Raw genomic sequence first — 25,146 nt, forward strand, 5'->3', positions numbered from 1 at the left:
TGCAAGTCCTGTAGTAAGTCACTTAAAAAGTAACTCTATTCCCCATCTGTCTTGCAAAAACCTTTTCAGTGGAATTAGAGCTAAGACAAATCAAATAATAGAAAATATACCAAATCTATTCCAGAGTAATAATACTTCTAGAAGACTGTTCCAAGAAAGCATGAAGAGTTCTTGGTTGCCTTAGCCACTTCCTTGCTTTCAGCATTGCTTCATTCTCCTTCCATTAATAGATGCTGTAGCACCAAGTTTCTGTTGGCTTTGGTTTGAGCAAGGCCTGTTGCTTTGTGGACAGTGTTCGCATTTTTGCTTGGGTAAACTCACTTATATTTTAAAATCCAGACCTCTTGTAAAGAACAGGTGCAGAAACCTTCAGATCCTTTTTGTTTCCCTCTAGTTTCCAAACACCTGAGTTTCCTGAGTTCTGAAATTGCTGATAAATATGTTTTGCTCACTGAGGCACAAATTCACTGTGGAGAGCTAAGTTTTATCCTTCACCTTTAGCAGGAGCAGAACCAGACATGTAGCCACACTGCATTTCCTTCTGCTCATTTGGGGTTGTCCCCTCACAACTGGCAGGGTGTAATTTACTGCTGAAAAACATCTATTTCTATTCAATTAAAGTTTGAATGAAGAAAACCTTGCTTTATGTTTTGCATGTGGAGATCAAAGATGAGCCTACTGTGAGGTAGTCCTGCACTATTTCCCAAAACCAGCTGTCTCCACTCTGCAGCATGGTTGTGCTTTTGAGAAGATGCAGCAGGTATACTCAGTAGCTTTATTGCTATTAATTAAGCCATTACTGACAGTAGTGAGACTGTCACTTCCTGCAGGTTGTCTTTGGGCATTGTCTGACTACCAGCAAAAGCAGAAAATGGAGAGGTTTCCTTAGAAAAGGTATGGATACTGAAAAGGAAATTAAAAATATGCTTTTACATGGGAATTTCAGTAGTATTTAAAAAATTATACCATACCATTTTTATATGTCAGGATGAGCAGTATTCATTCAGGTTTTAGAAAATGGAGAATTGTGTATAGAGTCATAAAATAGCTCAGAATGGAAAAGGTCTAGACTAACCTCCCGGTGAAAGCAGAGCCAGCTGTGATATCAGACCAGTTTCTTTGTGACTTTGTTCATCTAGGACTTGACCACAGAGGCTGTGGTCCAGTCCCCAGAATACCTTATACAGGATTGTACACCTAATCTGTTAGTTTGCTGTTTCCTCTGGAAACATGGCTTTGATTGATGTCTGCTTCAGGCCTCGTTGTCTTTCTTGGCCACTTATCTCCAGTTTCTGAAATGAGCATTTTCAACTATTTCATCTCTATTGAGAAATAGATCTGAAATAATAAATGGTTAAATATTTTGTGAAAAGAGGCAACTTGCTTTCCAAAATGTGAAACCTGAATATTTATTCAGTTGCACTGCAGGATTATTGGGATGAGGAATCATTCTGTCTCAGCTTTGAAAATTTTCCACCAGTTCTGCACACTTTCTCTGGACTTCTAGTCTAGTGCCTCTCTTTCTTTACCTTGAATTTTCTCAGAATGTCTAATCATTTTCAAGAGATAAAAAATAAAAAAAAATCTTATTTCATTCTCTGTGGCAATGTCTTGTTCAAAGAAGAGTGCTCAGAATCATTTGCTTCAGTACCACATTGTTGTTTTGTTCCCCTCAAAAATAAATTTGCTGTGTTAAAACACTCTTTTTGCATGCAATAAAGGAGCATTTCCTCAACAGGAAAATATAATAGCCTGGTTAAAAATCATAAAGCATGGAAAGTTGTTAATTCCTACCTCGCAGTCCTTCAGCTTTTTCTGTCTGTCACTGCTCTTCACTCACCAGCCTTGTAAATCAATGGAGACTTTTATCTCCTGTTATGATATACATTGCTCTGCTGCAGTAGGATAAAATCAGACTGGAAAAACCAAGGGCAAAGAATTCCATGAAGTATTAACTTAGACATTTCAGAAGTGCCTAAAGGACAAAGAAATTAATATTTATAGTCCACTTTCAAATGTGTCCTCATAGGGTTTTTTGAAGTAGGAGGAATGCTTAGGAGCAATGCCTGAGTAATGTTTCTCAGTTGCAAATCTGACTGGACACACTGGTCCAAAGATGAGGAGACAAGACTGCCTGACCTGTCTGTAGGCAAATCTCAGAGTGGGGAAGCCAATTAGCCTTTGCTGCAAAAGCCTGAAGAAGGTTTTGAACTGGCAGTGATGGGTTTTCAATGTGTCAATAATCTCCTGACAGACCTAGCATTCAGATTTGTGCAGAGGGAGAATTCCTGTTTGCTTCTTAGGGCACTGATGAGGGTCAGATATGCCTGGAACACACAGAGATGTTCTTTCCGTGGTGCCAATTTGGTGCTCTAAAGTGAGATATTCTTGAGCAGACAGACTTCCATGTGGGTAGCAAGCCTACACATATCCATTTGGAAACAATCTTTTATCTCATGTACTTATTACCCCATTTAGCCGGAGAAACATTACTACCAGGAGCACCATCTTGCATTTCATTTTTTTCTTTGCATTAGATTTAATACACATATTGAAACATTCACACAACAAAGTACAGTTTTGGGAGGGGGAGGAAAACCCCAAAACTTAATGTAAAGCATTTAACTGCACAAAGAAAACTGACCAGTGGTACCATTGCAGAAAAACTTTACTCCCCCATGTAGGTATTCTGTGTTGGAATGAAAATAGCTTTATCCTACAACAGTGGGTTGTTTCCTACCAGTAACTTCAGCCCAGCTGCTGTGCAACCTCTGCAATGGTTGGAGAGGCAAGTTCACTTTGGATGCTACTGAGGGCTGAATCCTCTATTCCTGCACTCTCTACAGGCTTAAATCACCATTAGTTCTTTCATAGGGGGTCGTCAAACTATCCAGTCTGAAATCCAATACGATGTGTGTCACACAACTTTTTCATGACTGAAGCAAAGGCACATCATTTTCCTTTGACTTCAGCAGATGGAGGATCCCCCTAGGAGCTAATTTCTGTCAGAACGATGTATATTTCATAACTGTTTCACAAGTAAAACTCTTCAAAAGGAGATTAATTATAAATATGTAAGCTAGGATGGTATTCTAACTTTCTCCAACACAAGTATCCGTGTCTATAAAATGCCTGAAACACTTTAGCATCTGTCCCACAGTGGGCTCCAGTGGCTGAAACATGGATCATTTGCCCTTCATTATCTCTAACTTCTTGACATGTAAAAGTTGGGAGAATTCATTAATGTTAGATTTGTTTATATCATCTTCTTATGCATCTGAAAATGTTTATATATTGTGGGCACTTGGTATAGCCTGCACATTAGAGATGTCATTTTCTAAAAAAGTTTTTGGAAGTTTTAAGACCACCTTGCTGTTATTTTATAGCTTCAGATTGTAAAACTCGCTTGCATATACTGAAATAGTGAGTTCCCTTGAAAATATTTGAAGTTGATTGTCGAATAAATAAGATTCCCTAGATATTGATGTTTTTATTTTGATAAACTTCAGGAAGGTCTTGGATTTGGGCAGTGAAATGAAACTGATTTTTCAGAGCACATTCTGGCAATCTATGCATGCTGGAGACTCACACTGTGAATATCTCATGCTTCATTTCATCAATAGAGGATAAAAGCGTCTCCCAGTACTTGCAACATCAGTCAAGTTTGGTGTGGTACCATCAACCCTACACTGAAGATAGGGAACTGGAGGGCTGTAGTACTAAGGACAGGAGTTGTACACAGTTTAGATGATATCTTTACTCAGCTGTCACTGTTAGAACATATATTCAAATTTTTAATCCTCAAAACAGTCTTTATGCCAAGGGTACCCAAAAGGCAAACAGCTGGATCCACAAGGATGCTTTGCTAGCAGACTCACTTAGGTTCTCAAGGGAAGTTACACAGAATAGGAGAACAGTACTAGCAAAAAACTCTAAAGGTCCATCACTTTGCTTGAGAAAAGAATCTTCAGATGAGTCTAAGCAGGGCTGAGCAGTGAAATCCCCATGGGAGCCCCATGAAACTTCTCTACTCAGTAAGGGTGACACTGCCTTGACACAACAGTCTGTCAGTGATCAGAAAACCCCCAGAAGCACAAGAGATAAGTGAACATTAGCCCTCTGAAAACAAGTCACCCCTGAAGAATGGCCCATTAGTTTTGTGGAGGTGTGTAAGTCTGGCTACTTCCTTGAATGTCTCCAGCTCAGACCAGCTCCACTACCCTCAGTCACTGGCTGCTTGGAGACTCAGGATTAGCTCCTGGCACTGCTCTCCAGGCAGCCCTACTGGGGGACTTTCCTTGGTCTGAAAAGAAGTGAGATTTTGCACTCTTATCCTTAAGAGTGTTTGTTTTCCAGAGTATGCACTGAATAATGTGGTTTGAAATCATACCAGTTTATGGTATTGACCCATAGAGTGCAAACCCCAAGTTTTAAAAGTGCCCTGAAAGAGCCTGTACAAATTCCAGGACTGAGTGCAGTGATGAGTCAGGACACTCCATGCACTTAGGGAGTCATACTGCCCTTGTGTATATGCACAGCTCCCAAAGCTTCTTAGACGCTTGAAAAAATGAAAGAATCCCATTTGTGGTGCATTTTACTTCAGTGCTTAGTCCTCTGTGCCAACAATAGCACTAGTTGTGAAAATGAACAGGTTATAGCTGGGGTTTGTGGAATGGGTTCTGAGCAATGTGAAAAATCAGAAATGTGTCTGGGAATAGTAGCAATAATGTGATTTAAGGCTTGATACTTCTAATCTTTTATTATGATAATCACTATTCCCATCTAAGCAGGTAATAAAGAAACAAGTTGTTTTTCATTCTTTGCTGATTAGCTGGAAAGCAAGGAAGTGAGAGTCTTTAGGCACATGCATTTTTTAAGGAAACAAGTTACAGCTGAAATATGAAGTGACGGTTTTACATAGTGAGTGCCCTTAGAGTAATTGAGATAAAAAAGAATTCCTATTACTTGTCTTCTGAACTTCTGGATAAGTTTGCAATGTCTTTTTTGTTCTTCCTTTAGAAGGAAATTGGAAACATGTTTAGATAACTTTCAAATGTAAGTTTATGTCTGGAAATTTTTCATTTGAGGTAGAAGAAAAGGATTATGTTTATTGATTTTTGGTCTGTATATCCCAATTGACAAGACCTGTTTTCATTTTAAAAAGTGTTGACTCAAATATTGTAGTATTTATAAGTAACAGTCTTATATAACCTAAAATATTTATCAGCAAGGCAAAGCACCTTCCCTGCAGAATTAATAAAACCATAAAAATAATTACTATTCTGGCTAGAGAAGTCTCTGGATTTACAAAAGCAAACTATTAAATCCAAGTAAGAAACACATGGCTTACTGTTTGAGATCTACATTTTCCTCAGCTTTTACACCACAATGAGGGTTGGAGATGCCACTAGAGCAGGGAAAGGCAGACCACATCACTCAGCTTGGTGTCATCTGCAAACCTGCTGAGGGTGCCCTCGATCCCATGGTGTGTGTCTTTGATAAAAACATTAAGCAGCACTGGCCTGCTGCAGACCCCTGAGGAATCTTGTCACCGATCTCCATTGGGACATTGATCCTTTGACCATTACTGAATAGATGCAAACATCTCACCAGTTCCTCATCCACTGCACCATCCAGCTACCAAACCTGTATCTCTCCAGTTTAGAGAGGGGTGTTGTGAGGAACTGTGCCAGGGGCCTTACAGAATTCCATATAGGTGACATCCACTTTCCTTATCCATTATTGTTAGCACTCCATCATAAAGCCTCAAGGTTAATTCAAAATGCCGACTTTTAAATACTTCCTCATTTTAACTACTTAAAGTTTTAAGGTTGTGGGTTGTTTTAAGGTTGTTTGTTTGTTTGCTTGTGGGGTTTTTTTATTGCTTTAGGAATATTTCATAGTTCAGTTGCAAATTAAAAGATGGGAGGAAGAGTGGCTGGTTTATACTCAGGCTTTTTTTATCCAAACACTATTTAACTGACAGTAGTGTGCTGTTATTATTAAATTGGTCACAGTACCTAAGCCATTGAAATACAAACAAAACAAAAAAAAGGTATTTCTATGGATTAAGTAAACCACCAGAGGGAGCATATATAATCCAATCAATGTAATAGTTTCATATACAAATTACAAGGAAAATCTCATTTTAGATGCTTTTGAAGGGCTAGAGGTTTAATACATAGTGTATTCTATTAAATATATTTCATTCTATCAGTGTGTCTGATTTCATGAATTTGCTGATCATACCTCTGCTTCAGACAAAGCAAAGGAAATGTGCCCAGATTCTGGATGTTTGTATGCCCTTACAGCTGGAGTGGTTTTCTATGAAAATATAGCTGAGTCCTAACACATCGGTCCTTAACAATCAGATTGTTGAATTTTGATCATATTTACCCTAAGATAAATGAAAAGTAATGGCAGTTGTGTTTTTCTAACCTGTATACAGTTTCTTTTCTAATTATGAAGCAATCATATTGCAGACCTGAGAATCAGAAAGTATGGCCCTTTATCAGAATTTGCTCTAAAATGCAACATATTTTTCTTTTATTTTAAAAGCTGTATTGAGACATCAGTTGATCTTTCTAATCAAGTGCAACAAATGTATCAAGAATGAATGTGTAAAATTTTCAGCCCTGATACATTACTGATAGGAACAATACAATAAGTAGATCTATACTTTATTGAATATGAAATTGCTCCACACCCAACTTCTTCAAATACTTTCCAAGGTGCTTGCTCTTAATTTGACAAGCTAATTTTCCCTCATGCACCGCAAGAAACTGTTAGGAAATTATCATACAATAATTAAGAATTTTGTATGCGTGGTAAGCCTGATGGGACTAAAGCAAGAAAAGACAGTGGCACAAAAGTGTTTAATGAACAAAGCATTTTTCTCAAACCAGAATGAGCTCAATGATGGTATTGCTTGATGAAGAAATCCTCACAAGATTATAATAATAGATATTCTCAAGTGGGATGACAGTTCTGTTTAGAAGAAAGCATTAGCTTCAGTCACCCTGCAGGTACACTTAAAATAAATGGTAAATGGTAATGGTACACTTAAAAATTGGTAATAATGGAACACATCAGTAAAATGTACATAACAGTATATTGGGAAGTACTGTTAAGGAACGTAGATGATCCTGAGCTCACAACATGTTTTTGTTGAAGGTTAGCCTGCAGCCAGAGGAATTTGCAATTCACTGAGAATCTCACATGGAAAAATAGCAGATTACTAGCCTTTCTATGTTTTTTGTAAATTGCTGGAATTTGATAGTAGCTGGAGTCAGTCAAATTATTGTGGAATTTCTGTAATTCCATCCGGCACAAATTGTATGGAATAATTCCTATGAGTAATACTAATAAAACCTAAAAAGCTCAGTCTCTGAGCAGAAACCCAGTGAGCATGCAGTAGTAGCTTTCAGGGGCTTTGTACAAGTCAGTGCAAGACCAGACCATTCATTCCCCAAGCTTCTTTTCTCCCCACACTCTTCTGCAGTTTACTCACTGATGTTCTCAGCAGCTCCATGAAATTATCCTGATCCTTACATTAATAGATTTGATATCTAAGCAAGTGAATTTGAATCCTGCTTTCATACAGGAAATAACCAGTCTTGTGCAGCTGCAGTATTAGTCACACATATGCATACCTTGCTTTGTTTTCCTGAATAAATCAGAACAGCATGAGGACAACAGTTATGCTCATAACTGATGCAGATTTTTAGGAAGTTCAAGGCTGGGTTATAGAACTTTAAATTATTTCTAGAAAAGGAGCAGAAGATTGCTACAATTGTCATTAGTATGAAATCCTAGTATTTCTGTTAAAATATTTTCTATTAAATCCTGGACCTGAAGATGTGGAAGCATTTTGATTATTCTTAATCTAGATGTAAACACACTGATCAATTTAAGACACTTCACTAACACTATTAATATTCTGTATATGTTTTTCTTAGAATATAATTTGCTTTTCAAATCTGAGATTGTTTTCACTAACTGGATGTTCACATTAACATCTTTTGCCAGAGTTGTTGCTGTGTCTTCTGGAGCTTAGAGGCTGTGTTCATTATCCACTGTGCAGGTTTCTGTGATATCCAGTTTTGCAACACAGCTTGGACAAGACAGAGATATCACAGTTAATATGGAAATGACCACTGCCTGGACTGTTCTAAGACCTTCCTGTAAAGTCTGTCTCATGTTCTGTTTATTACCAAATATATGACTTTCCTAAGGTGTTTTTTATAAATGGAGGAAGTAGTTATCAAAGATACAGAGGACAGTTAAGCCCTTAAATCTCATTGAGAGGAGGGATAGAAGGCATACACCTGTTATATAAACCTTAGGTAATACTTAAATTTGCTGATTAATTTGGAAAGAAGATGGCAACATCTGTATTTCATTTCCATGTTTAAATTCACAGATGCACCTAAGACACCAAAATGAATAATAGGTGTAATATAATAATTAGAAAATAGGTAGCAGTACAGTTCTTTTCTTTAGAAACTTCTGTTGCAAGTCTTTTAAATACTAGTAATATTTTATTCTTCATTTATTGCATTCTAACAATAAGACAAAGCCCACCTCAGTCTCTAATGAACCATTTATATCTAAAACTGCAATTTCTGTGCCACAAATCACAAGAGAGCTTAGCATAGACTTAATTCCTCATTGTTTGTTTATCCTGAGGGTGATAGCCATTCCAGTGGGTATTACCACACTGTATTAGAGAGGCATTTACTCTGGGATTAAACTTTGTTTTTTTTCTGACAGAGCTATGCCACATTCAGTCACATTGTAGCCCAAAATCCTTTTCAGTTTTGTTTCCTTTTCATCTGTTCATTTCTTACATTAATAGCTACATTTGAATTCAGAAAAATTTCTATTTGATTGCAGAAAGGTGACACTGAGGAACCCCAGGAAACTCAGGAACCCCAGGAAAGGGTTCCACAGATGTCTTATGATGCAATTTATATATATATTAGGCATTTTAAGAAACTTGGCTCAGGCTTGTAGTAATCAATCTGTGTGTGATAGGTTGTCTCTCTCTCTTGGATTCCTACACAAGGCGTTATAGACTGTTGGATTCCTGAATAAATGCCTCAAATGGTCATCTACCATAATTATTGGACTTTAATTGTATAATACAAAGAATGCAAAGGACATTCAAATCCAAATTTCAAATAAAACAGACTTTTCTGATAACAAATTAAAATGCATAGCAACACTGCATTGAATAAATTGTAATACAAAGTGGTTAGTATGATAATTTTCATAATACGTGACATGTGAAATGTGAAATACAGGTGATGATGAATAGATGAATACAGAACACAAATGAGAAAAATTGGAAAAACTAGGTGTGTTACTTAAACACAGACTGCTTCAAAAATACTGAGGGGGAAGTTACCACATAAGGCAAAAGCTATACCTGCTTTATCTGCATTCAGAGAAAGAGCTTCAAGAAGGTTTTGACATCTTCAGGTAGTAACCACTGCTGCACCAACCCATGTTCAAAGAAAGAGGAAGACAGGGTCACAAATTTCACATTGGTTGTCTCACTGTAATGTATTGTACCAAAAAACAATGAGATAATTTAACATCATGTCTACAGCATCGTTTCTACTTTACTTAGGTTATCTTCTTGACACTCAGACTGTTTCTTCCATTTCTTTTTGTTGGTAAAGTCCCAAAATATATCTTTTTCACACCTCTGAAATTTGCTACATTTTCCGTCACCTAACTAACATTAATTTACAAGTATTATCTTTATTTGCTAAACTACTGATATTTTTATCCAGTTCTCTCTCTGTTGACTATTATGTATAGTTCTTTATACTATTTTGTGCTGCCTACTATTCCTGTGCTACTGAAAGAGTCATAAATAAGCTGACCATCTTCCACTAACGAAAATAGTGGATTCTAAAATAGCTAATGGCCATTTCTCTAACCATATATGGTAGGATATATGTTTTGACTTTGAAGATATTAGAACTTTAGTGTTCTAATATGAAAGTTAAAGGGAATAAAAACCAAACATAATTTGGTTCTTAGTTTCTCAAGAGCTCTTAGGCCCCACAACAGCAGTTTCTGAGCCATATATGTAAGTAAGCTTTTCCTGATGAAACTAACAAGTTTTTCTAGTCCTAAATGAATTTATAATCAAAAAAGGATAGGATAGTACTATAACAGGATAGTTCCATTACCCATCATTGCTCATTTTGCAATGCTTTTATGCATTGCTGTACATAGAGCAGTGCTACTGCTATTTTGCACTATACCTTATCCTTGCTTCAAATAGCCTGAAATAAATCAACTGTACTGCTTACAACAGATGAACAAATTGAACATTTTTTTTCTGTCCCAAAATGATGTATTAGAAAATGCACAAATTTGGCCAACCTAAGTTGCATGACTTTAGGGTGATTTTTCACCTAAGTTCAGTTACAGAAAAGATTTATAAATGGATTAGTAAAACTAAAGATTGTGTAGTAGGTTCATTCTGTCTTGTAGACCTCTCAGTAGAATAATTTAGTGAGGAACAAGGTACTAGATTTCTTTCCTTTCATGTCTGAGATGCACTTAATTTGTAGTTTCAAACTCCTTCCTTGATTACCAGAGAATGGTATGTTCCAAGAGATTACTTTCTGTGTAACTTTTATCAAATATTTGTATGTTCATGAGTCTATATTTCAGAAGCCATATACCACCTACCCACTGTAGCCTAAATTGTTGGCCTAGATAAAATTTTCTCAACTGGTCCCCTTCTTTACTTATTTCAACTATCAGGGAAAAAAAAAAAAAAAAAAAAAGACCATGAAACAACAGAAGCTGAGAACAAAGCATTTCAGGAATGTCAAAACTCAGGACACATCTGTGGAAACAAGCAGCCCAGATTATACACCTGACTCTAGGATAATTTTTAGGATGAAGGTTAGCCTCCTTTTTTAGAAGCATTAGATTTTTTTTTTTTTCCTTTCATATAAGCATCCAACCACTGAATTACTATGGAGAAATCTATCTTCCACCAATTTTTATGATCAGTCTTAATTTTCTTTGTTCTCATTACTAGGAAAATTAAATAAAACAAGGAAAAATAAAGAAATAATATAAGTCAAGTGGTTTTCAATGGAATCAACCAAGATTTTTAATGGAAAGTTTCTTTGCACTTTATCAAATTTTCTTTTCTCATGTTTCATTGAAATATAATGCAGAATGGTAGCCTCAGTCAGTTTTACAAGCATAGTTCATCTTCTCATATAAAGTATCTTTTTACATAGTATTGCAAACTGCCTGAGAAGCTTCCTGGGCATTGTCAAACAATTGTAGGTGTCCCTAAAACAGCTGTGATGTTTCCTGGTATAATTTAAGTCCATGCCCAGGAGCACTGTCCAGAACAGTTCCCAGGCATGGTGCAGGAATTGGGCTGTTCAAAAAGGTAATTTCCAGCTGGTTATTTATGTGCAGCCTCCTCCTTTTCAAGGCTGAGAGAATTTGCTTGTTCAGGCATAGGCCATTGTGTGCCAGCAGTCTTCAATGCCAAAGAACATTTCTGGGCATGTTTATTGTACTAGTATGGACAGAATTATCACAATTACCTTAATTGCTTTCCAGAAGTGCTAACCTCTTATAGTTGTACTCCTCAATATGAACTGAGCATCACTGAGATCATATTTGCCCTGCAGCCTCCTAGATATCATTCTATAATGAAGTACTATGAATGAAAAGTCTCAGGTTTTAGCATATTTTAGATTTTATATATTAGTTAACACTAAACACTTGTCAAGAAGAGTAAGAACTGTAAGGGAAAAAAAAAGTAAGAACTTTATTTAAACAAATCTGAAATTCATACGTCTCTTCATAAATTTTGGGTTATTTGAAATTAGGACCACCTCAAGCAAAGTGCTCCATTTCCCAGCATAGTCTTCAGATTTTTCATAGCATATATATTTCTCAGTCCTTCCGGTCATGTAAACTCAGGAATTCTCTTAAATGTTGTTGTAGAAAATATTCCCAGCTAAGAGAAATAAATGAAATTTTATGAGTACACTTCCTTAAATGTCATCTTTAGTTCTCCCTCTATTCAGATCTATTAACTCCCAATATCTGCATTATCATAATACATTAATGAAATCACTGGATATCACAACAAATATCAATATGTGCCATTAATTAAGAAACTGAGGAGTCTCTGCTGTTCTGTAATTCTTTTGTCATTTCTTTTGGTGACTGTTCCTGCTCAATGTTGACTTCAGAATTGGACTCACTTTTAGAATAACAAATGAGACACAATTAAGATACTATTTTGGGAAACAATTATCTTTCTGAATTTTAAGTTTCTTTGAACATAACCAGTTACAGGATAATTTGTGTCCTTCCTTGTTTTGCTCTCTATCTGAAGAGTTCACCGAGTTTTAACAGAGGGTACTTTTCTTAGCCCTAATTCACATACTTTTATAAACATATAAGCATTGGATTATGCAGCATGAGTTTAGCACTCTGTGCCTCCTTTGCCTGTCATAGCTCCTGCTTCCTTTCAGTTCTTACTCTTTTTAGAGTTGTGAATGAGACATAGCAGGGGCAGGAACCCAGCACTAACCAAACCATTGCTGCAATTCTCTTTCTAGCAGCTCAGATGCTGCTGCCCACTAGTACTGAATCAGCCATGGTGTACACTGTGTGATTACTGGGGGTTCATGTTTGATTACAGACATGTGAACAGCCCTGTTTCATACTGTCTCTAGGCACCAGGTCATTTTTATCCTGTCACAAGGACTCTACTAGTTGTTAATCTTATCAGTGTGAGTTTTCTAAAAGGAGTAAAATCCCAGTAAAGTTCCTGAATAAAAAACTGCATGAGCATGAGCAATGTGTGAATGAGATCTGTGCCTTGATACACATCACCTGAGACTTGATGTTTTTTCAGTTTAATTCCCACTTCTACCATTCATAGGTCTGTGAGTGCTATGAGAAACAAAGACGCTGTGAAATAGTACATGCTCATCTGGTTTTCAGAAAATCTGGGCTTAATTCTAGGTTCTGTTACAAATTCTGTGTTATCTCAGCTGATCATTCCATGTCTCCTATGTTCTATTTCCTTACCTCTAAAGTGGAAAAAGAAACATTTTCTCCAAAGGCGGCTTTCATATTTCTGTTTAGAAATGAGACTAAATCAATGGATATGCAACACTAACTGTAATTCTGAGAGAGTGTCAGCTGCACGTTCAAAGATAGAAAATAGTTCAGACAATCATGTTAGAAAGAAGAGCTAAATTGTGCTTTTTAGGATCACTAACCAGAATGTAAAGTACATCTAGTAGTACTTCAGAGCTGTTTGCATCAAACCTTGAGAAATTACTTGTGTGCCAAACATGCAGCAATGCCAACAGATCAGAATTCTCTGCTAACTTCTCTTGCTATTAGCTCTTTATACCCACTTTGTGCAGGTACAAATGCACAAATTCAAAGCAGTGACAACTGTAATCTAGAATGAGGGACTAATCTCAGTGTGGCTTCTTCCCTGAGAACACATTTAATATAAATTTCTGCTGATTCTGTTGGAAATTCTGGTACCATAATCTCATAAATTTGACTCTAGGGTCCTCCTCTTACACTATCTTTTTCCTTCTTACTGTTCAAAGCAGAGCCTTGAGCAAAAGCATATTTTTTATTCTTTATCTGCTTTTCAGCATGTTTCCTTTATTGTTGTAACTGACATTAAGTTTATAGAAAATATCCTCCTATTCTTCTTTAATCAGAACTCTGCCAAGTCTCACTTTAACCACAATTTGATCTTTTTCTTTCTAGTGGAATTGAAAATAAAACTTACTTCTTTTATCTCACTTTTATTCTTAGCTTCTTTCAACTGAAAGAATTCCCTATGGGTGTCTTTATTTTCTACTTCCTATTCAAATGTTGTGTCAGAGTTACAAATATTGATGCTTATGCCTGTTCAGTCGTTTTCTGTAAAATAACAGCTTGGGTTTTAACATCTTTTACTTCTATGTTTACTTGATATTTCAGGAGTATTTTACAGAACATGTAGCTTTAGTTTCCCAAGATTTCCATCCCATAAAATTGTGGAACCATTGTCAGGCTGAAGATTGACTGCTGAACTTTGTTCCACTCTGAACATGCTTATCATTACCTGAATGTTTTAACTTTGTGCAGCACACAATATTAAAACAATGGTGGAATTCAGTATTGTATCAACTATTAATTATGCCTTTGTAACATTCCAATTTTTCATAAATGTTAGAATTCTACAGGCTGATTTTTAAAATCCTTTTATTCAACTAGTTGGCTGTTTTTATTTTACAACAGCAAGATGGGAGCAAATCCTCTTCTGATTAATCAAATTGTCCTCCTATTCTGAAGTGCAGTTTAATTAAGCAATATTTAAGTAAGGGATAAATATAGAGAACATACTTATGCTAGAATTCAGGTATATGATTCGGAGCACTGAGCTAAGTAATAAGCACCAATGCTACTCAAATATCTTATAAATGCATACCATAGTCATTCACAGTGACACTTCAAATGAACTTCATAAGCATTTTGAGCTGTGATTAAATTCTGCATTTGAAAGTGGAAAATAACAAAGGATGGAAAATTCAGTCCTTTTCCAGACAGCATGGTGAGGCAATAAAATAATATTTGAAGGGTGAAGGAACCAAACTGGAGCCTCCTCTGTGGTAAAGGGAGGCAAAACCGGACCAAGCACAAATATAAACATTTTATCCCTCCAAAAATCATTAAAGTTATTAAATTAATTAAAGTTATTTTTCAGTTGGACAGACACAAATTTCCAGTATTTTTTAATTTTAATTTTATTTTTATTTTTTCTTTCTATCTCACCTTGGAAAGAAATTACACTTTAAAATGTTCTAATTCTTCTTCTAGTAATTCAAACATCCTAGCAACTGTCTTAATCCTTTCATAATGTGATGGTCCTTCCTTAATGGTTGAATTCAGAAAAGAGTTCTGCCTCTTCAATTTTCTATTTAATTTTCCAGATTAACCTTTTATTTAGCTGAATTAATAAACCTTTTAACTGAGGTAAATGATTACATGGTATTTACAAAATCATTTCAGATTTCTGGAATGCCTTTCATTTCCAAACTGTCTGCTCTTTACATGGTCTTACAGAGCCAAAAATACTAGGAAATTATTGGTTTAAATTACATGTGCTGTGCATTTCAATGCTTTTGATTGTCACACTCCAGCTCAACTTGATGAGAAGGTTTTTCCATACAGGCTTTGCCCTTTTTGTTCCAAATAATTTTGCATTATTTCTAGCTTTTACACATATGTTTTTGTGTATTCAGGTTATCTCTTTTATTATTATTATATCACCATCATCATCATTAATCCTCATTGAACTCTCTTTAAGAAAAGGAGCAAAGCATTTCATGTCCTGCACTGAGTGAACACTTCTTGTCATTCAAATATTCTCTGCCAAATATAGGTAAATGGCATTTGGCAAATAGGATGGCATCTTCAACTCCTTTCTGGCTACATACAACTCACTGAATGGATTCTGACAGCTTTCTTGTTACTCAGACTGAGCTGCATTAGTCGTGCCATTAGTTGAGTTGCATTAGTAGCTATATGTGTAGAGACATACATTTTCCCTTTCCCCCCTGAACCAGTACTCCAGAGTTCCACACAATTCTTGAAATTCTTTGCATTTCATATGTCCCTATTTTCATTTCCTAGATCATCTTTATTATTGCTTTCCTAGGAGCTGACTTCGGTCATCACTTGAAAATGAAGTTGTTATAAAATAGCCATGTTGACAGATGGCATAAACAGCACAGCAAATCAAATCTGCTCCAATGTTTTAATTGCAACAGGGAATTATCACCATGCCACTAAAATAAGGTCTTAAAAATGCAGTCAGTAAAGCAGTGCTGCACTGAAATGACAGTTTCCAGAACTCTAACTCAACAAGGCAGCAATAGTAGCTTCTGTGGCTGACATGAAGTGATATATGCCTCAAAGGAAGTTCACAAACAGGTTTGCCAGGAGACTGTCTCATTCCTGATAAAGCTGCTTTCTGATAATATTGTTTGGACTCACTATGCATCAGTGGAAAATGTTAAATAAGCAGTGCCCCAGGTTTAATGTACTTTTTTTAAGGCAGAGTCTTCTCAAGACTGCCTCACATGTTTGAAAGAGCCATTCCAAGTCCTTGAGTGTTATATTCAATTTTTGGTGGTTGGTTAATTCCTGGTGAAAAAAAATTAGCCCCAGAAGTGTTACTCACCCCTGTAATTCATTAGTTTGTAACAAAAGACTTAAGAACTGTAAGTGAGTGCAGTGAGTGCACCTGGGATACATTTTTATTCATTTAATCTTTGGAGCCTTAAATTTGACACCACTTAGATATAAGATAAAATCTAGGTTAGTTTAATCCCTACTAGCTCTAAGTAGACTGAGTTGAATTAGCATAGATATGCAACAGCAGCAACTGCCTCAAGTGGAGGAATTTATGGAGTGGCTTGATTTCATGTCTAAATATCTGGCTTGGTTTTTTGATGTACTGAATATCCTCAAAACCATTTGAGCCAAAGCAGTATGCATAAATTGTAATGGATTTATGAGTATTCAGTACATCTTAGAGATGGGCAGAGAAGTTGCTAATGAAGATCTTCAAATTTTAAAGAAATGTAGGGAGACTGAAAAAAACCACATTCTATTCATACCTGGAATACCATGTCATCATTTCTTTCTGCTTAGTAAAGTTTTTCTTGTTCTTTCAAACATTCACAGAGACAGAACACCACAAAGATGGAGAAGCAGCACTGAGCTCCCAGCATAGTACTGATTCACTCACACTTCAGCAAGAAAGCACTTTTTGAGTGGTCATTATCATAGAATGATCTGGGTTGGAAAGGACCTTTAAAGATTCTTCTGTGCAGCCCCACTGACATGGACAGGAACATCTTGCAGTAGATGCAAGGTTGCACAAAGCCCCATCCAACCAGACCTTGAACACTTCCAACGATGGGACATTGATGATTTCTCTTGACAGTCTATTCTAGTGACTCACCAGCATCACTGAAAAACTTTTTCCTTACTTCCAATATTAGTCGATTCTCTTTCAATTTAAAACCATTTACCCATGTTCTGTCACTACAGACTTTGATAAATGGTCTCTCTTCATCTTTCTTATAAGCTCCCTTTAAGTGTGAAAAGTCTGTATAGGCTCTTCCTGGAGCCTTCTCTTCTCCAGGCTGAACAACTCCAATTCTCTCAGCCTGTCTTCATAAGAGAGGTGCTCCAGCCCTGTGATCAACTTTGTGGCTCTCCCCTGGACTGCTCCAGCACACCAATGTCCTTCTTATGTTAGAGGCCTCATGCATTGGGAAGGAGATATAATAAATGTATTTCCCTGAAATACATTTCTGATTTGAACATCTCTCTCTTGAGGGCAATGGGTTTTTGGAGAAGACAGTTGCTATAGTGTGAAAATTGGCACCTGTTAGTGTTGGGGTATTTCTTTTAGTAACATTACAAATGATGAAATGTGGTATGCAATGCAGGTATAACAAGAAAATGAACATTTTTCCCAAAATCTTTTCTCAAAGACATTGAAGATTCTGCTCAGATTATATGGAGATTTTTCTTGCCCCAAGTGTGTTGTTAACATTGTTTATATCTTCTTGTAACATCCTCTCCCATTATAAAAATAATTACAATGTTCCATTCTTCCAAATGAACTGTTCTTTGTTTGAAGTAGGTAGTACTTGATGTGTCTAGTTATCTTTCAATTCTTTGTAAACAAAAAAGAAACCTCAAATGCACCTAACCATAACAGTGACCTTATTTGCTTGCCTAGTCTTACTAAAAGACAGCAAAAAGTTATTTTTTATACATTTAGGTAAGTTATGATCATGGGTGCCAAATGACATCACCGTGTCTCATAACAAAATACTGCAGGAAATGAATGCAGAAACCAAAAACAAACCCTCCAAAATAAAAGCATCCTACCTGGCAAGATTCTCCTTCAAAGCTGAACATCGTGGTTTAGTTATTTGCTTGCAATTTTAATAGTGTTTTCTGTTTGTGTTGCTACCTGTTGTCTAGGAAACACAAACTTACTCAACAATTGCAGATAATACTCTTGAGAGATGAGGATTTCCAGGGGAATCATTACATTAAAGTGTTACAAGTTTCTTAAAAATTTATTTGTTACATACAGCAAAAGAGAAAGGATATTGCAAACAGGTTATTAAACTCACCTAATTTGATAAGAAATATGCATGCAATATAAGTTTTCTGCATTTAGTGAGGAGGTAGAAGGAGCTGTACAGTGTTCTCTATTTGTCACAGGGAGTGTTCAGAGGATCTGTGAACATTGATCAAATCACTATATGTGCATCTTTGATGTCTCTGAGCACTTTGCCTGATAAACCCAGTGACTGGTTTACTGAATCCTTTGTAAGATTAAATTTTCCTGGCTAAGTCTGGACAATAAACTAATTTACATCAATATGGTTGATATCAAACTTTAAAATGGGTCAGTGACATCTTAAGAATAATTATCCAGTGGTAGGGAGATATTCCTATTTAAAAATTATAAATAGATTTTTAAAATGAAAATAAAGTCTCATTCATTGGAACACCTTTCACTGAAGTGGATTAAAGGAGAGACTGAAATTGAAAGCAAAAGCATCTTGAATAAAAGTGATGCCGTATTAAACATATGGATTTAAAACCACATTATTTACTTATTCTTTCTGTCACTCCGTTCTGTTCCTCTCTCTTCCTTTATTCTTTTTTTTCCTCCTATTTCCATCTGGACAATTTCTATCTATTTCATTATTTAAAGATGCTCCAGTGGATTTGATCGTCACCGGCAAGACTGGGTAGACAGTGGCTGCCCTGAAGAGGTATGTGAGTAGTTTACATCCTCAGCCCATCAGAGGCAATTTATATAGTTGTGATGTTTTTGTTTAAATTATTCAGATCATAAAGTATGGTTTCAAGGCCAAAGACATACTATATTTGTCATTTAGGGGAAATCCCATAAGGCATAACAAACAAGAACAATCTGAGCAGTTTCACTCCTCATTTGAGGGACTAAAATGGACAAAAATTAAAATTTTATCTTTGGGAAACTACTTTAATTAAACAAAACCGCAAAAAAAAACAGAAAGCCTACTCCAAAACAGTGTCCCTGTGCTGATTTTCTTTTAGATCTCTGACTTTTGCCAGAAAAGGGGAAGAAATTGTGATGCTCCTTATTTCAGAAAACCCTTTGCAAGAGTAGCCTCAAGGGTAAAACAGACATTGCATTTTGATTATGAAATCTAACCAAAACATTGTGTAAAAAAAAAAATTACACATTCAAAGAGATAAAAATAAAAATAGTAATTGAAATAAAAATTTAAAAGCCCTCACACAACTAGCCTACATAGCATTTTGATTTCTTTTCATGGAGATGCAGTGAGAGGATGAAAATTATATTTGACTGTGGTAGTGGTGGGCTGTCAAACAGGGACCATAACCCTCCTCTGAAAATTATCTGGGGTACTCCTAGACCAGAGAAGTTCATTTTTAATAAACAATTTATAAAGCAATTTATAAAGGTGATGATGATTGATGATTGATGGTGATGACGACGACTTTCCAGTTTTAAAAGCTCCTTTACAAGCATTTTATGTTTGAGTTTGGGATTTTTTTCATTTTCCATTTGTTTTTTTTTTTACATGTTGGGATTGTGGTAATAGGAACAAATTAATTTATGGCACTTTTAATCTTCTGGGGGCTATAAAAAAAAAGCAGTTATTTTTCCATGTTTGCTGAACAGGCTAAATATCCTCATGAGTTCCAGCAACATAGGCCTTCCAAAATGTCAGGTGAAACCCAGGGTAAAACATAGCCCCAAGTGTCTAGTGAGGAAAGCACATTCTGTTTTATTTTCAGTAGAAGCAAAGAGAAGTAATGCTATAAATCCATATTAATGGAAGAATTTTTTTTTTTGTAACTGTAATTGCAAGATATCTGCAACCTACATACTGTCTTATTACATGGTCTTGAAGCTTCAGCTTTGCAGTTTGTCACCAGCTGATTTGAAAGCAAAATTTCTGAGATATTTATTGGCTGTGGAGGGCAACATAAGATAAAAGTTACTGGGAACATGTGTTATTATGGTGCACAACTCTTGTATGCTTTAATCCAGATTATAATTAGCTAGGACTCACTTGTGCTTGCAAATTAAGATATCAAAAGACTTTTCCCTGCAGGACATTAACATTACCTTCTGCTTCTCCTTTATTGTTTCAGTCCAGCATGTGCTCCAAGGTTTAGTGCATGATCTGAGAGAAAATTATTGATACACTAAATGTATCTGAGGAATTAATAGTTTAATTTGCACAGTTTTGGGCTACTTGGTGGTAGTTAACTGTCCAGCTTTTAGGCTCTGTGGAATAGAAGCAACAGCTTGCTTGGCATCTTCCAGAATTATTCCTGAGCTGAATGCTGGAGTTCCAGGAAGGATCAGTAATTAGCACACAATGGTTAGTTTTAGATACTTCATTCAAGAGGATAAATAATGAGGATTCTCATAATAAGGTTCTTTATTTTTAATATAGATTTTAAGCTAAATTTTAACTAAATTACATCAGTGAAATTAACAGCATTTTTTAAGAAAAATACCAAGAAATGTAAAGAATAATTATCCTTCAGATACTGAAATATTTGTGTAATGTAATAAATAGTTCCAAGTAAAAAAGAGAATGATAAAATATCTGTGAATATTAGAAGCTAGATCTCAATAAAATGAAATAAAGGTTTGCATGACTCCACTTCCCATTAAAATGAATGGGGACAGCAGGAGTTAGATGCAGTTTCCATATTTGCTGAAAGATAATTGGATGTATTTTCCTGCAAAACTGTGTGAACCATAAAAGAAATTACTCATTGCATCTTCAGAATTTTAAAAATGTCCAGAACTTGGGAGAAAAAAAAAAGAGCAAACAGACTCTATATTGGTATCAAAATATTTGCCCATGCAAATAAATACTAAATTATTATATGATGTTTACCTTTATTTAAAGTGTGCTAATATATTATAATAATTGTGTTGTTTATTGCTTATATTTTATAATTATATTTATACATATTTTTGTTTTAATATATACAAATAATATATTACATTTTAATATTATGTTGAATTAATAAGTATATAGTGAATGGATTGATTTATTGTCGTAGATAAATATTCTATAGGCTGAATGCATACACACATTTTACACATCCATGTGTGTTCTCTTGTGATAATTATATATGAAGTCTAATTAAATGCCCCAGTTAACTACACATTGTTCACTATGAAGAGCTACTGTTTAATTCCCAGATATCTTTTTTAACGTGTTTTATGTCACCTGAATTGATGGCAGTGAGCTTTTATAACAGAAAAGTGAAAATCTGAATTGTAAACTTAGATGTTAAACTCTGATCGAGGGAAATAACAAGTTTGACGATCTGGAGTGACTTTGTAATTAACAATTGAGAGTTCTAAATTTTGCAGATAAATACAAAAATATATGTTGCTCAATGCTGCATAGAGACTTGAAAGGGGAAATGTAAAAAAAAGCCTAAAAAAAAAGCTTTTGAAATTTCTTTATCTAGCGTGTCTATTTTCACTCTTTTCATCACAACAACTTTTCTGTGATTAAATTCTTCATTCTTGACAGTTTCTACTGAGAATTAATTTTCTCTTCCTTATTTCTGTTGTTTCCCAACAGTCAAAGGATAAGATTTGTGAGAAGACTATAGACACAACTGAAACACCTCTGTACTCCACCACCACCCTTCTGCCAACCACCACAAGGTTCAGAGTTTTAACAACCACCAGAGGATCCACCACGTCCCACCTTCCAACCAGCCTGCCCACAGAAGGTGACATGTACACACTACATTTTTACACTTGAATAAAAGCAATTTACAACTCAGAAAGAAATTTATTTCCTTTAAGTATGTGTTGATGACAGCCTTCTCCCTCTGGGGCAGCTGAAGGAGATGGGAATTGTATTCAAGGCTCTTGCTTTTAAATTGCTCCCTCTTGCACCAGTAAGGTGAAAAGGGGTTGAAGGCTCCAGGAGAGGATGTTGATGGAGAAGCAAGGACAAGTTAGGAAGATTTCGTGAAAACTTGAGGTTACAGTGACTTTTTCATGTTCCTTTACATTGAGGCAGTAGTCCAAAACCTGCTGATATAGTAGTAGTAAAGGTTCCTGCTAAATCAAGAAGAAATTCCCATCACAGACTTAATGAGTTAGTAATTCTTTTATGGATTCTATTTAGCCAGGTGAAAATTATAGATAATCCAAAATAAAAACATCTTTGAAATATGCCTGTTTACCTTTTTTCAGTCAGTTGACACTGTTTTTTTCATATAGTGCTCACTGTTGTGAAGTAGTTTCTTTAGGCTTCTGAATTGAATTAATTGGGTAAGCAATGGTGGGTCAGTTCTCATCCTCGTACCAATGACTGCTTAAACCTTACCTTTTTGAGCTTGGGATATCCTGCCTTCCTGCTTTTGGAGGAAATTCATCTGGGCAAGAAAGCTAATTCAGATTAATCAAGGAACATCTATAAAATTGATTGTATGTGTGTGTGTTTATTGAAATTATATATTAACACAAGAAAAAATCCTAGGTAAAGATTTTCCAAGTAGCTTGTGACAGGAAAATCTGAGCTGAAGACATTTCAAAGTGAGAATCTACTGATAAGAAAGGCTGGTAAGTTTAAAGCAATAAAAGTTTAGAAACTGTCAGTACAGCATTTGGATTGCATTAAAAGGAATATTGTCTGGCATTCTGTTCATTAAAATTCACAAGAAAAAGAGGAATATGGAAGTAAATAGAGTTTAGTATTAGTATACTTTTCCAAGATTCTTCAAAAAGAAACTAAGTCATTGTCTTATTTTATTGACATATGTTAGTTCATATAGTCTTTAATATGATAGAATGCGCAAGCTGTGTGAATATGTAATATATATTAATTATTTATAAACATTATGAGACAGACTCTCATACCCGTATTAACTAGTGTTTCAAATCCTCCTGAATGCTTTAATACTATCATAAATGATTTCTTTTTTTTTATTTTTAGTGGTAAGAATGTGTAGTGCTCAGTGTAAGAAAAACCACAATCTAGTTCTCATTGAGTATCAAATAATTTTCTTGTTGTGGAATATTTTTATCATTAAAAATTGATTGTTAAAGTGATTAATGGCCTAGAAAATGCTTTTTTCCTTCAACTAACTTTGAATTTCCTTCATAGATGACACCAAGATAGCACTGCACCTAAAAGATAATGGAGGTAAGAGATATTATTTTTGTCTGTAAATAGTGTCAGTATTTTGTCAAATTATACTCCACTGAATTTTATTAATCAAAATCTGATTGTAGAAATAGTTTTTACCAGACTCTCAAGGGACTCCAGCATCCCACATCTGTGTGGAAGATAAGTAGTGCAAATAAGCTTAGGAACTGCTTAGGAAACTAAATATTTACAATTCTCTTTAGCACTCTATAATTAAAGAGTTTGTTCAATTATTATTAAATAAATTTTAATTGTATTACTACTTTTATTGAGTATAATAATGCAGTTTTATTTAACTGTTTTAAGAGAGTATATAGTGCTAGTTCTAAATAATAATATGCTATAAAGTAATTCATAGTAATGAATCATTTCATTACATTTTGTTAATAAGCATACCCATTTTATATCTATTATATCTGAGATCCTGCACATTCTCTATGTGCAAGTTAATAAGTATCCTGTTGAATGAGACTACGCAGGGGACTACTTTTGTCATCATCATATTTGTGAGTTCAAGGACTGAGACCTGTGGTTTTTCCATCTCCCTTTGAAGTGGATGAGAATTTCCCTGCTAGAATAGGACTGAGCTGTTAGATGTCGCCTGCGCCTGTGTTCATTGCCAAAGTAGGGCTAGCTGAGTTGAAAAGGAAGATTTGGGTTCATTTCTGAAGGCTTCAGAATGGTTTGTCAAAGCAGAGGAAGATTTGCTGAGCAAATTTAAATAAATCACATTCCCACTGGTATTAAGGGGAATATTATTGGCTTGATTGCCTTTCCAAGCAGGGAGCCTGAAGTTTCTCTCCTGGGTCAAGGGAACAGGTAGCCAAGTGTGGCAGTGGGCACAGGCAGGGCACAGTGACAGTTCAGCAGCTTAGGGAAGCAGCAGGGCTCAACCCTTGTCTAGTGACCATCAGCTAAGTCTGCAGCAATGAGGCAGGCCCAGGGACAAGGCAGGAAACCAGGTTGACAAAGAAGGGAAAGTGGCACAGCTGCCAACAGACAGCTCAGGAAAGGACCAGAGGAAGCATCTCCCATCAGTGGTCCTAGAGAAGGTGAGATGATGAATGACATCTACACAGGAGTTGTGCAACAGCAAAAGGATAAACAGCTCCAAAGCCCATCCAAGAAGGCACATTCCATGGACAGGACTGGAGACAAGCTATCTTTAGTGCTGGTCCAGGGTACAAGATCAGGGATGGGATTGAATATAGGTTCATCTGCAACATATCTTAGGTTTGGACCTGAGCTTACATGGGGACCCCAACATCATGGGCACAGGTCCTACATACAGCAGTCCAGAACAGCTGAGATATAGCAGCTTCTCAGGACCCTCACAGAGAATTATTCAAGTTTTGAAAAATCACAGAGTGCAGATGCCAATTAGTTTGTTGGTCTCTTTTCCTGTCATTTTTTTCTCAGTCATATTCAGCCATTATTTTCTCCTTCTCTCAAACTAGAGATCTGTTCACTGCATGGTGGGCAGTTGTCATACTCTTCCTTGCCTCTGTCATTTTGCTGTCACCAACCACAGCACAGCTGGTCACATTCTGTATGGGCATTAAATTGTCCATTTGTTGGCGTGGTATTTTTTTTATTGCTTTGATGTGTAAGTGATCCCTTGGAATAAAGTGATCTGTAAACTCAATGTAGTGCTTGTAAGCATTTTATCTATAGAAATGTCCCTGAAACTTTATTTCTCTCTTGAAATCAAATTGCTTCTTATTTTATTGTGAAAACTGCTTCAGTGCTCTTAGAGGTCAATAGTCAGCACTTCATTCTCCTGTGCCACGTCTGCTCTGAACTGGAGGTG

The 25,146-nt window shown here is 35.8% G+C and overlaps 1 protein-coding gene across 1 annotated transcript in view; it reads left to right on the forward strand.

Moving 5' to 3' along the window:
- Positions 1-25,146, forward strand: part of PLXDC2 (plexin domain containing 2) — a 248,006-nt gene that overhangs the window by 197,904 nt on the left and 24,956 nt on the right. Inside the window, exons 10-12 of the mRNA XM_021530357.3 lie at positions 18,836-18,896; positions 21,756-21,909; positions 23,295-23,333. Of these exons, the coding sequence (XP_021386032.2) occupies positions 18,836-18,896; positions 21,756-21,909; positions 23,295-23,333 (254 nt within the window). The remainder of the gene's footprint in view (positions 1-18,835; positions 18,897-21,755; positions 21,910-23,294; positions 23,334-25,146) is intronic.

Source organism: Lonchura striata, chromosome 1 (assembly GCF_046129695.1).
Source record: "Lonchura striata isolate bLonStr1 chromosome 1, bLonStr1.mat, whole genome shotgun sequence".
NCBI lineage: Eukaryota > Metazoa > Chordata > Aves > Passeriformes > Estrildidae > Lonchura > Lonchura striata.